The 18,121-nt window shown below is 38.2% G+C and overlaps 2 protein-coding genes across 3 annotated transcripts; one reads left to right on the plus strand and one right to left on the minus strand.

Moving 5' to 3' along the window:
* The first annotated feature begins 6,031 nt into the window (after positions 1–6,031).
* nr0b2a (nuclear receptor subfamily 0, group B, member 2a) lies at positions 6,032–7,968 on the plus strand. The gene is made up of 2 exons (XM_077576224.1): positions 6,032–6,569; positions 7,564–7,968. Exons 1-2 carry the CDS (start codon positions 6,038–6,040, stop codon positions 7,803–7,805), a joined length of 774 nt encoding a protein of 257 aa, XP_077432350.1. The 5' UTR covers positions 6,032–6,037; the 3' UTR covers positions 7,806–7,968.
* A 2,580-nt stretch (positions 7,969–10,548) lies between these two features.
* Positions 10,549–18,096, minus strand: kdf1a (keratinocyte differentiation factor 1a). 2 transcript variants are annotated; one of them, XM_077575858.1, is made up of 4 exons: positions 17,517–18,096; positions 15,724–16,778; positions 14,050–14,124; positions 10,549–11,528 (listed from the first exon to the last, which is right to left on the minus strand). In XM_077575858.1, exons 2-4 carry the CDS (start codon positions 16,757–16,759, stop codon positions 11,437–11,439), a joined length of 1,203 nt encoding a protein of 400 aa, XP_077431984.1. In that variant the 5' UTR covers positions 16,760–16,778; positions 17,517–18,096; the 3' UTR covers positions 10,549–11,436. The 2 variants fall into 2 exon arrangements, with proteins under 2 accessions (XP_077431984.1, XP_077431983.1); XM_077575857.1 differs by having other exon boundaries at positions 15,724–16,781; positions 17,517–18,095.
* Positions 18,097–18,121: the final 25 nt, after the last annotated feature.

Genomic DNA, 18,121 nt, shown 5'->3' on the forward strand with positions numbered 1-18,121 from the left:
AAAGCAACAAGGTCTAGTGAAAATGCTCAATATTTTGGAAAAGTAATAACACTCCATTTAACAACAATACAGCAATATATGCTAACATTTTATGGAATTGTTATATATTTTTTTCCACAGTATTTACTTTTCTTTCTGCCTTTCAAAAAGATGACCAAGAAATGAATTCTATCAGAGTTCATTAACCGAGAGGCTAACTCTGTGCTTGGCCTTCACCTTAGCGTTTATCGGTGTGTTTTGATAGTAATAGGCAGTAAAACTGTACTCCTGTGTCTGCACCCTGACATCACTACAGAGCAGTTACACCGCATTACGCACCTCTTGTGCATTAGTCACAACCACCATAACTACTAGAAGTCCAAGTTTAGTCATTAAGCATGTCTATTATTTTTAATATTCACAACTTGTAATAAAACCAATTTGAATGGTGAGACTGGAATGATTCAGTCGGCGCAGGGACACATGAAAGTGGTCTTATCATTATTGTTATCATTTCAAGACCACAAAAAGTAATATTAATGTATTATTAGGAATATATAAACATAAAACCCTGCTTGTAGAAATAATTATGTGAACCTACATACATAAATAGTGAAAATTCAAACTAACACAATAACAACAACTGTTTTTGATGATATATAATTACATAATTCTAATTATTTTTTATTTAGGCTGACTAAAATAACATTTGCCTTCTAAGAATGTCATTACCAAGAGAATGTAATCCCCCCCCCCCCCCCCACCCCAGTCCAGAAGAGTTTTTTGTTTTGTTTATTTAGAGCCCCATTAGTTCCTGACACATCTCATCTCTGGGGTCTTTTCAAATTCATTACAATCATTTCAAATAAACATATACACACCTACACTCATACACATACACTAAACAACAACAAAAATAAATAAAATTTAATGAAAGGTCAATGCAGTCAAATAGCATTAAATAAGACATACGTAATTGTAATACAATCAAAATAAATAAATATGCTCCAATTATTTTACAATTATCCCCAATATAAATGAATTTACAAATCCAACATTGTTACAATGCTCTCATAATAAAAAAAAAATATATATATATATATAGTCTCATGTCATATTAATTATTGTGTAAACAAAATAAGTTTCAACTTCTTTTTAAAACTTGTCTCATTATTTTCTTATAACAAAAATCCAGGTAATGAATTGCATGCAACTATAGCTCAATAAAATACAGTTCGCTGCTTTTGATTTGTTCTACATGAAGGCAATACACAGCTTGCTTCATTAACCTGACGTGTGCCATAACCATGATAATCTGGAAGAAAGAAAAAAAAAAAAGAAACTTTGCCATAAATAATTTCTGGCGTTTTTTGTTAAAATAATATTTCTAATAAATGTTATTTAAAAAATACCTCAATCTGCATTTATCTGTTAACCATGCCATTTTTTTTTTCGGTATGGGCAACCCAACACAATTCTTGCTGCTCTATTTTGAGCAACCTGTAACTTATTTAAATTACTTTCACTCGTTTCACACCACTGATGTATAATCCAAACTCAAACTTTTTTCTTTTTTTTTTTACAATATTTAATAATGCCCATACTTCTTCCCATTTTCCGAAGTACAGAGTAATGACTCCAGTGGGGGGGAACGACTCCCCTTTGCCTTACTGACCTGTAGGGGACGGAGCCAAGCAAATGACCCTTTGTTGCAACAGTCGGCCAAGGTCAAGTGTCAACTACTAGACATGCATGGCGTTCACATCATCGTGCACTCGCAAGAGTTCATTGACCTGAGAAAATGGAGAAACCATATGAGACCTATGAAAAACAATATGCTGTACTGTACATTCCTAACTACATGTATTTGATTGTAGTATTTGTGCCTCACTTCTTGTTTGGAGTAACTTAATTAAGATGTTACTTTGAAATTCAGTGTCAGCCATTGCGTAATGCCTCTTCTCATATGAATATATCCACTTCCTTAATCACACTGATTTCAGCAGTTGCTCCACTTATAGAATGAAGGACATTTGTATTTAAACTTTACAGTCACGGAGCAGATAAGCGTCTGTCCTCCGTGTCCGTCTCTGCCTGCTCCTAACCTCTATAAACAAGAGTCTTATCACAAGCATTTACAATTGTCAGCATGCTTCATTGAGACCGATGGCTGCAGAGTGTACTGTCGGGCATTTCAAGAAACACATTGAGGACAACGTTGTATGTTTTGTTTTTTGTTTTGTTTTACTTTTCAAGTGGCTAGCTTTTATTATGTACTGTAGCACTAGTATTTGTTGACACACGCAATTACAAATTAATTGTCTAAGGCTGATATGATCAAGATTCAGACACTTTATTTGGAGGAATGATGCTAATGAAGGCTAATGAAGGCTAATGAAGGCTAATGAGGCTAAAGAAGTAAAACAAACATGAGTTGGACGGTATTTGGTCTTTGAATCACATTTATTACTTGCATGAACTGACCTTGACTACAAAAGTGTTACTCCTCCAATTTCACATTAGTTGCTGGGTTATTATTATTATTTTTTTTAAAAAAAAGTTTTTTTTGGGGGGGGGGGTATTAATCAGGGAGAATTTAAAAAGGATGAGGCGGTTGAGGCATTAGTGGAAAATATAACTTTCACCTGTCCGTCCATCAATCTGTCCATCCGTCCATCCATTTTCTTCCACTTTTCATGGGTTGGGTCACAGGGGCACCATCTTAAAGGGAATCCCAGAATCCCCTTTCCCCAACCACTTCACCCAGCTCTTCCAGGGGGAGCCAAAGTGTTCCCAGGCTAGCCAGAACATATACCGTAGTCTCGCCAGCGTATGTTAGGTCACCCCCAGGTCCTTCTCTCAGTGGGACGTACCCGCAACACCTCACCAGGAGTTATCCTAACCAGATGCCCAAGCCACCTCGTCTGGCTCCTCTCGATGCGGCAGAGCAGCAGGTCTACTTTGACCGGAGCTCCTCACCTATCACTCTCTGTAACAAAGGAAACCCATTTTGGCCACTTATATCTCAGATCTCGTTCTTTCGGTCACAACCTACAGGTCTGAGTAAAGGGTGGAGAGCATATATTGATCATGAGCTTTGCCTTTCAGTTAATCTCCCTCTTCACCACTACAGACTAAATGCAAAGTCCGCATCACTGCAGACGCTGAACCAATCCACCTATTGGTCTCAAGACCCCACTTGGGGCAAGATCTCATCCCTGACCTGAATAGGCCACTCTATTCTTTTACAACTGAGCACCATGACCTAATATTTGATGGTTCAGAATCTCATTGCAGATGTTTTACACTCGGATGGAAACCGTCATCTACCTACTAGTTCAAAAAAGGTGATCCTAATGTACAGGCACACAGCTGGGGGCCATTCGGTACTCCACTAATGTCAACCACCCAACCGCCTTGGCCCCTCCCACATCTGTTTGCCCACGGAAAGAGGGGCCACATTATGGGACTGTGCTTGGTTGCACACAATAAGTGCAAGTCCAGCCATCGAGCTTCACCTCCAAGCTTGGCTCCACACTTTAAAAGAACAACAACAAAAAAGTGTAATATAACAGAATTTTCTGTATTTTTAAAATATCTTTTAATTTACAAAAATGAACTCTGATTTTATATGTCAAATGTAAAATAACATGAAATCCCTGTAACTGTAAAAACACACAATATTTCTATTCTTTAAAAAAAAAAAAAAAAACTCCAATAGAAAATAGAAATGCATATGTTGATTGTTAAAATACGTTCACAAATGTATTGTAATTTCGCGAATATTTGGGTGTTATTTAATGGAATAAAATGTAAAATTCAACTTTAAAACCCTGAAAAAACAATGAAAAAAACATTTAAGCCTATGTTTACTGAGAAATTAACAGTAAAAATTCATAATTTTACCATAATTTCTTTGTGAATTAAAAAAAAAAGTGAAAAAACGACGATTTCTGTAATGTCCTATAGATGGTAGCATTCATTGTATCAACATTTATTTTGAAAGGAAATCTAATGACGAGAACGTAATCTTCTGTTATTTCACAATATTTTTCTGGCGCCCCGGGTTTTAATTTTTTTTAATTTTTTTTATGATAAATATTTTTTTTTTTTTTACAGTGCAGAGGGGGGCCCTGGTGACCTGGGTTCAGGCATTCCAATAATTGTATCCATCATATATAGTTCTATTCTTTGTCTGGTCTCTCTCCTCGGACCTGTTTGCTGCAACATGACGTAGCTCCTAGGATCATTGGGACATACAAACCTCTTCTCCGTGATAAGGTGACAGCTAAGGAACAAAGAAACATAAAAATGAGTCATTGAAATTGAACTATTTGTTTATTTGTGACAGTAATAAAGTAATTTTCTTATCAGCGTCAAACCTCTGTGCCAGGCACAGCAGAGATAACAATATGGGCTTACCTTAAATAAATGACAACCTGGAACAAAATCAAACAACATCAACTGAAATTCCATAGATTTCATTGATTCATTGTGTTCAATTAACATTGGTTTTAGGTGTCATGATCAATAAGGATACTGCTGTCAAGAGGTATTTATGACATTTCAATAAATGTTCATTAAAATGATTACATGTACTTCTTTACAATGCACTAATACAGTAAGACACCATAATTATGCTTTTTTTTTTTTAAATCAGGTTATTTATTCCAGTTAATTCCATGTGGGGCTAGTAAAATCAAGAAATCACTCAATGCAACTTAATTCATAACAACTAATCCATTCATAAAGATTTTGTTCTAAACGTTAGTGCGGAAACCTGATGTAATCAAGAAGTGTCTTTTAAAAAGCTACTGGAATACAAATACATACAGAAAAGCATTGTATCGCCAACATTGTTGTAGATCAGTGATCTCAAACTAAACCACTGGCACTGGACATAGAGTCTGATTGCATTTTGGCAGCATCAATTATTCCACACAAAAAAAGAGGTAGTTCAGAACATTAACGGTTCTTCAGAATGCTGTCAAAATTGGTGACCCGGTCTTCTCTCTCCTCTCCTCGGTACTTTGCATACTCCTTAGCATGTACAGTTGAGTAATGGCGTCTGATTTCTTGAGCATTGCAACTGTCTTTGTGCATTCATGACATGTCAGGGTGCCTGTACAAAAAAAAAAAAACACTCCACCCCCCCCCCTTTTTTTTTTTTGCTTGTTGTCGTCACAGCCTTTCTCTTCACGGCAGGTTTTGAAAAATATATGACTGGGACTGGGTGACAGGATACCTTTTCTTTCCACTTGGTGTCACTTAAGAATTACATTTCGCCCAAAGCTGTCATGAGCTTGAGTTATGCTCGCCCATAAGTGATTTTTTTTTTAAATCACACAACGACATGGCAAAAACACATAGAAGCCGCACCAGCATTAGTAGGGGGCCACAAAATATCATCCTGCGGGCCACAAAAGGGCCCACGGGCCACCATTTTGAGACCCCAGTCTATAACTAATGAGAAGCAATAGTGAGTGGTCAAATTTAGTAGACCACATTTTACATAAAAAAAATAAGCCCATATAAAAATGTCATGAAAAGTATGCATACTGAAATAAATAAGAATGATTTTTGTCTGCTCCCAAATTGACACAAGATTTCAAATAAAACCATTTTGGCAATGGATGTAGGTTTGTAGTTGCTTCAACTATTACAAAAATGTACCAATGACATCATCCCGAGTACTTCACCCCCGGGGTCAGTGCCCCACTGCTCTGCAGCTCCGGCCAAGTATGAGCTGGCAGAGTGTCGGGACCCATCAGAGCTGCGACTGATTACTTTGGGAGTCCTTGGTAGCTTGGTACGGCCTGGGTTAATGACACAGACCCCAAGATAAGGCCGAGCCCTCTTGATATCCAGACGTTACTCCACCAGCTCCTTTTCATTGAGAAAAGCTTATCAGTTTCTCAGGGTTATACCACCAGTCACCTGGCAGAGCGCATGGTTGTTTTTCACGGAGTGTGTATTGACAAGCCAAGGTCCACCTGGGTGGCCTTATAAATACAGTTGTGGCGGCGGCGAGAGCGCCTCACTCCAGAGGAGCCTCTCCATGATGGATGACCGATGCCGGTGCAGCAGCGACAGACTGTTGAATCCGATCCTCTTCAATATTCTCAGTCAACTAGATAACAGCAGGCCGAGTCCGCACAACTATAACTCAATACCTCATCGATGCAACTGCGAGCTACGGCGAACGGTGTGCTTAAAAAGGCCGTGGGAAATTTGCGAGGAAGCGTCATCAGTTCTGGTCAAAACCGTCCATTTTATGAAGAACTTACCTGCCTTCAAGCAGCTGCCGCCCAACGACCAGTTCTTACTCCTCAAAAACTGTTGGGTGCCGCTCTTCATCCTGGGCCTGGCGCAGGAGCACGTGGACTTTGAGGTGGCCGACGTACCGGCCGACAGCATGCTGAAGAAGATTCTTCTACGGCGCGACGGGGGGACTGAGATAGCGATGGAGAGGGAGCAGCCCACCATGGCTGGCGTCAGCAAACTCAAATCCTGTCTCAGAAAGTTCTGGAGCTTAGATTTGAGTCCAAAGGAGTATGCGTATCTTAAAGGGACGACGATATTTAACCCAGGTATGTGCAAACCAGAGATTACACCTTTAAAGAGGAAGTCAACTTTTTTTGACTATAATATGTTATATGTGACCTCACTAGTCCAAACATGACATTCTGATTAACTTATTCACTCCCAGCCATTTTCACTGAAGCAACCCCCTTCGCTCTCGGCTGTTTTTACTGGATTTTGACTGATTTTGCAAGGCCCACAGAATATTGTGTTCTATTGCTATGAAAACATTGAACATACCAAAAGAAAGATTAGAATCTCTTCTTTCATCAGGAGAAAAAAAGTATATTTGTATCTGTTTCCATTTTGCAGCAATTAGCATTAAAATATAGCTAAGTTTCATCATTATTTACAAATCTGCTTTTTTGCAACATGGCCCTGGTTGATTTCTTATACTCTGCTGCCACCTGCTGGCCGTTTTTGTAATAACAACCATTGCTTCAAGCATTCTCTTGAGTTCTGAGGCTGCATCAAAGCCTTCTGTATGCTCTAAAAAACATAAAAAATGTATAAATATGTCTTTGGGAACATTGTGATATTTAAAATAGAACACATTTATATGTTTTTGGAAGCAAATTAGTTAATAATATGAGTTATACTGAGAAATCCAGCTGTTTTTATCCATCTCCGGGAGCGTCCATTTTGCCAATTGCTGTTGACTGAAGATGACATCACAGTTGCACAGGGCTCAGGCAACAACCAATCACGGCTCACCGGTTTTCTGAAGCTGAGCTGTGATTGGTTGTTACCTGAGACTTGATCAACTGTGATGTCATTTTCAGTCGACAGTGAGAGGCAAAATGGCCGCCTTCTGATATTGATTTTTTTTTAAAAACTGCTGGATTTTGCTGCTTAACTCATATTCCACTAACGTAACATTAATCAGAATTTAGACTAGTGAGGATGCATAGAATATATTATTGTTAAGAATTTTTGGGGAAGTTGACTTCCCCTTTAATTATGTCCTGAAAACCAGACACTTACTATCTTTGCCGCCAACAGACATTCCAGATCTAAAGGCTCCTCTGTTCATCGAGGGCTTGCAACAAGAAGCGCAGCACGCCCTGAGCGAGGTGGTCCAACTTCTCCACTCCAGGCGGCAGGAGCGTTTCGCCCGCATCCTGCTCACGGCGTCCATGCTGCAAAGCATCACACCCAGTCTAATCATCGAACTCTTATTCCGGCCTATAATTGGCCAAGCTGACGTGTTGGAGCTTCTGGTGGACATGCTATTCTGCAGGTAGATGACAGCTTCATGAAACAGACTGAAACAAATGTAACCAATTCCTCGCCTGCATGTGTGGATCTGCTGCATTCAAATGGTAATGAGGAACACTGCTCATATTTTTTAAAATACATTTTCTTAAATGGAAGCAGACACCAGGAACGGTTTCACCTCCAAAGAGATTTAGATGTCTTCAAGTCCTGCGTTTTTTTTTTTAAACTAAGCAATTTTTTTGCATTTCACAGAACAATTCAAATAAATCTATTTTTGTACATGAACGGTCTGTCTTTTGAAGTTTGTTTTCAAGAGCTGCCCAGTAAATACTCATTAACTTATGTTGAGTTTTTTTGCTATTACATTTTCCATCCTCAAGGACAGTCATGTAGAAGAAGCCTGCCTGTACTGCAAAAAAAAAAAAAAATCGCAATTTATTTTGGGATACACCTCTCAATACAAAGACGTATGCAGACAATATTTCATAAATATCAGGAACCAAAAAAGTTAGAAACTAGGGGTGTCAGGCGATTAAATTTTTTAATCGTAATTAATCGCATGACTTCCATAGTTAACTCACAATTAATTGCAACTTTTATATCTGTTCTAATACAATAATAAGTTTTCATACCCTTGTTAACATAAAAGTGGAAAAAAATGTTAAACTAATAGAAATATGGCTGCATCTTTTAGCCATTGATACAGTAATTGCATAATAATTCATAAAATTGAGTTAAAGTTAAAAAGATGTACTGTACTGTAAAAAACGAGTGTGACACTGATTTGTGTTGAGGTGATTTTCTGCCACTAGATGGCATAATTGCATTTGTAAGAGATTAGTGACAGCTCAGTGCCTTTTTCTTTTGTATCTAATCTTTAACATGAAGTAACTTGTGAAACTCGGCACATTTTTAAAATTGTAAAATACAACTTGACCCTAGTCTCAACAAAAATATACATTATTATGACATTTATTACTGCAAAAAATTTTGACATGGACGTGTCTGCTGCGTTGCGACCGGAATTCCCCCACTTTCCACGTAAGGGCCAGTCATTAATCGTGCGTTAAAAAAAAATGGTGGCGTTAAAGGAACTTGAAGTTAACTCAAAATTAATGCACTAATTTTGAAACCCCCATTATAAGCTATTGATTCAACAATGATTAAGTGTGACAAAATGGTGAATGTTAAAACTTTTATGCAGTATTACATACACATAAATGAAATCCAAGCAATTACAGGTGAATCTGAAAAAAAAAAACTCATATCAAAGTAAATTTATTTCAGTAGTTAAATCTAAATTGAAAATTATATTTTATAGCAGGAGTCACCAACCTTTTTGAAAGTGAAAGCTACTGTACTTATTGGTTACTGATTAGTGTGAAGGGCTACCAGTTTGATACACACTTCTGAAATAAATTTACTCAAATAACATTCAATCATATGTTAATATTATAGTAGGTTATTAGGGCTGGGAGGGGGGGGGTGTTCAACTAAGTCAATTTTTTTATCTTGAAATGGGGGTGGTGCAACAACCAGAGGATAATTAATTCTAAAAAGATTCCATTTTTATTTCCAATTCGGTCTTAAGGACACTTTTACACCTCAGCTCACACTTTACTATCACATTCACAAAGCTATATAGCACACGTGTTCCATTTACGCTGCGTCTGTGTTTGTCTCTCTCTAGTGGATACAAGTGGACATGACTTTATCGATAAGATAAACATCGTCACTTGATACTGTACTTAAAAGGAGCCATGTTTTCTTATTACTGTTGTGCAAGTGACAAGTACATAAATGCGTTCCACATCATATTTTGTATAGAGCCCAGCTTTGCGGTTTGGAGCAAGTCTGTGGCATGTTAGTTGTGAAAGAGAACCCTTCTTATCTGACACCTCATACAGGTAAAACAGGAATGTGCTGGTGGGGGCAGAGAGGAAAAAAGGTTACACAGGGCGCCAGCAACAAATACACAAAAGCAAGTATGTTTTTTATTACTTTTGTTTTGATTCAAGCAGGCAGGAGTCATTTATCTTTATTCCCAAATTGAAGCCTTACCATTTTATGATGGCAACGGTAGCACACAAAAAAACATTGCAACTATTTATATATAGGTCTATAATAGACCTATTCTTTATGTTTTTTTTAATAGACCGTCTATTAAAAAACAAATAGAGAATGTCTAATAGACTATAAAAGCTGCAACATAAGTCTCCTTCCCCCTCCCCCCTCCCCCAAATAAATACAAATAAAACCAGGCCTCAATTCTGCACTGCAACGCCACAGTTAAAAAAAAAAAAAAAAAACCCAGGATTTGATTTCCTATTTTTTTAGAACCAGCCAAACGGGTTCCTGCATTTGCTGAGAGCAGAAAAACCCTCCCTTGCGCATCACGGTCACCTCAAGGAGATGACACAAAACAACGCAAATGGTAAAAAGAAGTGGTGCAGACTGAAGTGCGGAAAAACCCGGAAACAACTCTCACCTTGTTGAAATACGACCTCTATGGACAAATGGGCCACGGGTCATTCGTAAATGTTGTCAATTTATTATTATTATTATTTTTATAATTCTTGTTCAACGAAAAATTAATAAATACTTTCAATTAATCAAGTTTGGGGGAAAACAGTACTAAATAACACAGAACCAGATTAAAGAACTCGTATGTGGGGGAAGCCATTTTGGGGGGAGTTGACTTGCATCACATGTGTACAACTCAGATATCTTAATACGCATGCAGATAGAATAAAAATAAAAACAACAACATACAAATATACATCTTTATTGAACATGAAACAACAATTAAAGGAATGGAGATTTTTTTTACTCGGTCCAAAACAGCATTTGCCGCTGAATAAAAAATATTTTAAAAAACTTCAAATGGCACAAGTGGGTTAACAACTCCGAAAGTAACAAAATCTACTTACAGGGAAATATGGCTGAATCCTTTAGTCAAAACATGATCGTGTGGGTTTCTAAAAGGCCTGAGTCAGTGAGCCCTGACAAAAGTTGAACAATCACTCGTATAAGCCTTTCAGGTCATTCATGTTCAATCATCCCTCGGCTGTAACTGTCAAACCTGCCTGGAGTGTAGACATTCATCTTTTTCAAACATGACACTGCGAATTGACAAATGTAACACATACATAGTAAAAACAAAAACAAATAAGAATACAAGTTATAAAAAAAATCCTCTCACATGATACACGAAAACAACGGTTTTAAGAGAGGTAAATTCATCACGGCATATAACATTAGCAGCATTTAAAAAACTAGGGCTGCAAAATTCCATCGATTTTTAAAGTTTGAAACCTCTCAAGGAAATATGGGAATCTTACTGGATCGACTGGAAATGTTGCATTGCTACTTGAGTGTATGTATACAGTATATACACATCGGTATTTTTTAACAAGTTAAAAAAATAATAATAATAAGAAAAGAGGCAAAGCATACAAAAATATTCTGTTCAAATGTCCAGTTAATTCCCATTCATTCTCTATAATTCCCATGGAAAGATGTCAACCTTCCAAAATACCTTAAGTAAACTTCCAATGGCCGTTCCACCCCTTTACTTACAGCCAGCCAGCAATGTGTAACAGCATTCAGTTAATGAGAGCAGGAGCATGAAGTCGGGCATGCGTTTTGACCACGCAACTAGAGCGCAAGGAGGGGAGCGCCCGACGAGTCGGTTTCAGTGTCGTGCAGGTACGGCGGCGAAAAGGCCACGGCGCTGCTGGACGAGTACGCTGAAACAGACAATACAGCTATTACCTCATCTCAGAAACACTTGTGAAAATGGACACACCTCTGTCAAAAAGTATGTGGAGGGAAACTAAAACAACATTAAGATAATTAGTTCAATTAGCAACTTTAAATGAACAGCAGGTTTTGTATGCCACTTAAAAACACTCGAACATAGAATTGAAGACAGAAAAAAAAAAAATGCAGTGCTGCCTACATCCCACGTTGGAAAATGTGTTATGATTTTTTTAATTGTCATTTTTTTTCACCTGAATAATTCTATAGAGAAATATTTTTACTGGTCACATTTAATACATTACAATTATTTTACACTAACGAAAGCATACATGTGATACTTGTGTTTACTTGTGATACTTGTGTTTGCTAGGTGACCTAGCAACAACTGACTTACCACATAAACAATTTCAATCTACACTTGTAGCCCTTACTATTGCTAAAAAAACAATTCTTGTTAACTGGAAAAATAAACAAACTCTGAATATCGACCAATGGTGTAACCTCCTCATAAATCACATTTTAATGGAAAAAATATCTGCCTCAAATAAAAACCAAATATCAAAATTTATAGAAACATGGTCTACGTATATAGAATTTTTTAACCTAATTCTGGTTACTTAATTCTGTCTGTTAGCGAGAGCCACTACATCGTGATAACTTACATTGATGTTTCTGCATTTGGCAATTTATTATTATATTATATTATTAGTATGGGATTTTTTTTAATGGGCTTTAGGTGAACTGATGAATACACACACACACGCACATACACATACTCACCCACATACAAAAATATATATATATATATGTGTGTATATGTATATATATGTATATATATTTAAAAATAATAATAATAATAAAAAAACATTTATTAAATTTTTTTAATTTATGTTTTTTTAAAAAAAGGAGAGCAATGATGATGTCAAATCGAATGAACAATACTGAGCTCTACTGGAAAAAAAAAAAAAAAAAAAAAGCATACATGTGATACATAAATGGTAACGATTGAGATTGAGTCGTGTAACACGACGCCTCCTCCTTTGACCCGCCTCCTTGCAGACCAACGACAACAAAATAGGCTGTTGCGCCGTAATCCATCGGAAATTCGAGTTGGCCTCTAAAATGACATAAACCACAAGGACATCCTCTGGCATATATTTAATGTTACTTGATCTGCGGCAGCGGCAAGGGGGTGTCATGTGAATGCTCGGCTGGAGGGGTGGACGCGGGCTTGATCGGTGGGTGTAAGGTGACCGAGAAAATAGGGGATTGTAAAACGCGCGGAGAAAGACAGGAATGCAGCGCTTTCACTGCTACCGGGTGCTACGTTACTGGGAAGCAGGAAAGAAAGGTGCGGTGTGGGGGGGGGGGGTGCTAATTGTACACTTGTACAATTGTAATTAGACACTAATTGCACACTGCCTAATTTAGCTTATACTTTCTTAAATCAGCTGTTCCCGACCTTTCTTCGCACCCTGGACCGGTTGCATTCACCACAATTGCGTACGCTGCCAGGGAGGTGTTCATTTTATACTTACTTCCTGTAATGCCGGCACATGTGGGAAAGGAAATGGTGATGGACCCCATTCCAGGTGACTTCATGTGAGCTGGGGTACCACTAGAGGCCGACAATCAAAAATAATCCATTTTCTGATGACAAATCCTTATGCGTGTGGTCAATACCAAGCGCGGCCGATCCGAGGATGTGCAACAGGCCGATCGCTAATCAGGAAGCAACTCGGGTTTACAGAAGAGCAACTGGTTATGTCGAGTCTTTGTTTTACACGTCTCACAAGTTATTTCTCACAATTAAAATGACAAGAAGAGTTTGCAACCGCAACGCAGTTAGCAGGCCAGTCCAGACGCTAACAGTTAGCTTAGCTTCTTCCCTATCTTATCTACAATCCATCTACTGCTTGCTACTCATTCTTCTTCTTTATATTTTCCCACAAGTCAGTCTCTGTGCTATGACAGACATCTGGTTAGAGGGAGGAGACTCGCAAGTATCGCAGGAGATATTGTTGCGTGTGCACTACACACTATAAAAGCAGTAACTTGCTATTTTTCCCCCCAGCCATGTGTGGAATCTCTCACATTTTAAAAATCACTTAAGATGTTAAATCGGTATAAATGTACCACGTTGGTGGCTTACTCGTACACAAAAAACAAACAAAACAAAAAACAATACCCGTATAGATAACATTAACATATATTAGAGGTGCAACAATTAAATGACAACTGGTCAATTATAAAATTAATTGATAATTATTTTTGAAAATTGTTTAGATACAGTTTTAAATTTTAAATTGTCCAAGTCCTCAGTATGGTAGCTTCTCAGCAGTAAATATTCTGATTTCTGTAGTCCTCCATAAAAGCAGACTAATCATTTTTGTGCAATTTCTACACTGTCAATCTGAAATAATGCCTCATTTTTTAACAAAGGGATGGAAATTTACTTGACCAAATATCTACTTCCCCCTTATTAGAGAATTGCTTTGTAGAACTCACTTCTCCCGCTGTAATGTCTCATCTTCCTCGCCAGCTCATCTGATGGCGTCTGCTCCGACACTTTCACCTCTGGAACTATTGATTGAAACAAGAAGAGACCAAATGAACAAATGCAGCTTAAAAATAATAATAATTTAAAAAAAATAATGACAATATTGTTCATTAGGGCTGTGCAATTACCTGAAATTCAATTACAATTTCAATTATTACAATCCACAATTACAAATCAGCATAATCGTTAAAAAAAGATTATTAATACTAATTTTGAATTGTTTGTATCTATACATTTGCACCTTTAAAAAAAAAAAAAAATTACATTTTTAAATTTAGTAATTGAATAAATTGTGTTTCATTCATAAAGATTATAGTGTTTCAAAGCATTTGAAACATTTTCTTGTTTTGTACTAAAAATAAATTATCGTCCTAATTGTGATTTCAATTATTACCAAAATAATCATGTTTGATATTTTCTTCATAATTGAACAGCTCTACTGCACAGTGCACACGCTGCAACTCCAACTCCAAGTTTTTGCCTACATAAATTAAAATACATTCTGTTTGGTGCAAAAGGAACTTACATAATTATAGTGTTTAATTTTTTTAAATTGGTTTTAATATTTTTAAATGTTTAAAAATGTTCTTGTTTTTTTACCCAAAAATTGTTTGAATATTCGTGATCGCAATTATTGCCCAAATAATGGTGATTATTATTTTTTACATAATTGAGCAGCCCTAATTTTTATATATTTCTTGATGTGTGATTTTGAAGACAACATATTTATAAACAATTGGAAACTTTTATGATGTGATGGATTTGAGGTTCAACTGTGGTCATTAAAGTAATTGAGGCGAGATGTAGAGCACTACTTGGCGTCAGCTAAGACCTACATCCAAGCAGAGGTCGTCTGCTACGGCCCAATTCCATCAATCAGGGTTAACCTGTTCAATACAAGAGTGGCATGAAGTAAGAATTTAGAAAATTCAGTGTCTCACATCCTATTGAAAGTAGTGTTGCTCCCGCTATATTGCAGTTCATGATTCACACCTCTATAGTGATATATAGTTGTTGAGAGTATATGCCGGTAAGTATTGTTGTATACACTGTTCGTGCATTAAAGTAACAGTTGTTTGAAGGGTGAAAATTACTGTTACATCTACGATAATTTCTACTCGCCTGTCTGAGGCATTTCGCATATATATTAGCATTAAGATAGCAGTCAATTAGATTAAATTATATAGATTTATTTGAATATTATAGTGTCTTCTAAACACATACTATTTTTTTTTTAAATATATATAAAATAAAAACATATATTTTATTATATATATAGATATATTAAAATATATATATATATTAAAATATATATATATAATAAAATATATGTTTTTATTTTATATATATTAAAAAAATAGTATGTGTTTATATATATATATATATATATATATATATATATATATATATATATACACACACACACGCATACTTAACTCTTCAGCTTGAAAAAGCTTTTTATTTTATTTTTTTATGGTTTCTCTGTTTTGCAGATTTTTACAATTTGCAGTTAGTTATGGAATACAAAGCAGTTCATTGTCATCAAATTCATAGTTTAAACTTCCAACATTATGTCATGATGGCTATTTTACTATAGTATGAAGAAAATATGAGATTCTTACAATCACTGCTTATGAAGGTGTTGGTCATGGTCTCGTTGCCGCTGTCCGGCAGAGTGCCGTCGCTGCGCCCATTTGGACGCTGTCCCGCAGAATGATGCCGCTTGTTTCGCTTTCCCTTGCGGGTGCTGATGCGAATGACGCCGTGCACTAGCTTGCACTCGGCCTCCTGCTCTTCAAGGTTGTAGTCCTGAGCGATGCTGTAGATGAGTTCACTGATCTCGTTGGTCTTGCGGGAGAACGACGAGTCCGAGGTGCACTTGGCCAACTGGTCGATCTGGTGCAAGGCGTAAAGCTCCAGCAGCTTCTTGGTGATAAGCGAGTCAATATCCGTGCCTGCGTCGCTCAGGTCATCCAAGTCGTAGTCCTCACGGGACAACAAGCTGGTGTTGCTGATCGGCCGCTGGCTATCTCCCCGGGTCGAGTTTCGGGTCCTCTTGGAAGCCATGACGGGATACTTGACCTTCTGACCTGCGATGTGCACATCCGGGTAGCGGAAGCTGTCGCTTATGGGCAACAATCTAACAGATTTAGTGGACTTGTTGGGCTCAAAAGAGATGCCGCCACTGGGGGAGTTGGTCACAGCCATGCCATTAGGAGGGTGGGACTCGCTACTTGCTTTAGGGGGATGGTCTGTGGAGCTCTCGTTAATGGGCAAGCAAGGCTCCCGGCTGCCATAAAATCCACAGGTTAATACACAGCAGATAAGGGCCTTGCAGCCACTCCAACCCATAGAGGCGCAGGAGCCACAAGCATGTCTGTTGGTGGGCGTGTTGTCTGCCGAGCCCGGGATGAAGCCAATCGTCTCTGAGACCTGCCCGGCGCCGTTGCGTGGGTGTGCTTTGCGACCATGTTTGCTCTCTGAGTAGCGGGAGTGGTGGTTGTTGTGATGATGCGCTCCGTAGGGATCCTTGTAGGACTCTTGGTTAGTTGTACTCTGCCTGAATATTGTCGGGGCCTGACTGTACTTGTCTGGTCTGGAGCTGTGATGTTTGTGGTGGCGTGATGCCTGCGGGGCCCCAGTGCTGCGGCCAGGCATGGCTCAGAACCCCCCGGACCTGCTTGGGGGAGACAATATGCAAGTAAATACCTACTCCTCGAAATGCTCTCTAACAAGTTAAATCCATTTGCATAACCGGTACTCATTCCAGAAATGCAACTGGGATGTAACAAAAGCAATGACCTAAACTCGCAACCTAAATTTTACATTTGTTCCATTAAAACGTATTAATTTCCAACTGTCTAGTTCCTTCCTTTTTTAACGTTTATCCTGGCACTGCTTCTAGTACTTGTATGTTAGATCGTTTTATCGTCCACATCAACCTTCCCATGGGGTTCAGATTCAGTAATGTTGGCGGATGTAACAAACTATTTTAGCTTGCAATGGGACTGTTTTATTAACCAATCAAATTTGCCCTCACAATGCCAGCAAACTAGCCCTCAAACACATCAACATTTTTCTGCCCGCTGGTTGGCCACAAAAAAAGCAATTGTTACTGGTATGTTTTTATCATGTTATTAGATTCTGAATTCCTGGCACAGTTACTTGCCGTTACGTTTTTTTAAGGGTGGTTTGGTTTCGATAAATGCCATATGTGAAAGTGAAGCCCCCCCCCCCCCCAAATGCACGCCAAATGTAACATCATTTGTACGTTACTACAGCTGAATGTAATAAATGCAGGCTCATTTTCGTCCCGCCCTTATAGCCTGATCATTGGGAAAATAGTTACACACCCAAAACGCAACCAACCGCCTCGCTCTTAAATGCCGACAAACAAAACACGTCCTATACTTACCGCATAAGAGTAACCAGTTGAGCTTAACTTGAATGGGGGAGCCAAGGGCGGAAGTTGCAGAAAGAAAAGTTTCTCTCCAGCCGCGTCAAACTGAAAGAATGATTTACCCACCGCATACAAGAAATTGAAGTCAGGTTGCGCTTGCCAAACAAACAACAACAAACTCGACCAAAATTGAAAAGCAGCGCCTCTACGGAAAATAACAAGTGGACATATTCGCGTTATCCTTTCAGGTGAACTTGTTGTCGTCCAGTGTTTGGCTACTACAGTACGTGCGGCTACGGCTAATCCCTGGCTTTTGCCGCAGGTAAGTGGTGACGTCACGCGAGGCGGGTATTAATGCGCAGTGGGGCGGAAGACGACGTCAACAGGGACTCAAGAAGTGGATGCAAAACAAGAGGAACTCATTTAAAAAGTTTCATCAACATACTGAGCAAAGGGGCTCTCATCCGTGCTTAATATATACACACACACACATACACACACACACACGTATCGCCAACAATGTAGCGCACACACAGCCGAGCGAGCAAGTCATTTCCAAACAAAATTTTTCATTCTGCCCTATTTTCCCCACTATGGAAGCACTTAATCACCCTCACCTT

Source organism: Vanacampus margaritifer, chromosome 9 (assembly GCF_051991255.1).
Source record: "Vanacampus margaritifer isolate UIUO_Vmar chromosome 9, RoL_Vmar_1.0, whole genome shotgun sequence".
NCBI classification, from domain to species: Eukaryota; Metazoa; Chordata; class Actinopteri; order Syngnathiformes; family Syngnathidae; genus Vanacampus; species Vanacampus margaritifer.

Excerpts from the sequence above, each read along its gene's own strand:
- kdf1a (XM_077575858.1), bottom strand. The coding sequence starts at position 16,759 with ATGCCTGGCCGCAGCACTGGGGCCCCGCAGGCATCACGCCACCACAAA. Across the intron at positions 14,125-15,723 it reads CACCTTCATAAGCAGTGATT|TTCCAGAGGTGAAAGTGTCG; the intron begins GTAAGAATCTCA and ends TTCAATCAATAG. Across the intron at positions 11,529-14,049 it reads GAGACATTACAGCGGGAGAA|CGTACTCGTCCAGCAGCGCC; the intron begins GTGAGTTCTACA and ends TGTCTGTTTCAG.
- nr0b2a (XM_077576224.1), top strand. The coding sequence starts at position 6,038 with ATGATGGATGACCGATGCCGGTGCAGCAGCGACAGACTGTTGAATCCG. Across the intron at positions 6,570-7,563 it reads GACGACGATATTTAACCCAG|ACATTCCAGATCTAAAGGCT; the intron begins GTATGTGCAAAC and ends TGCCGCCAACAG.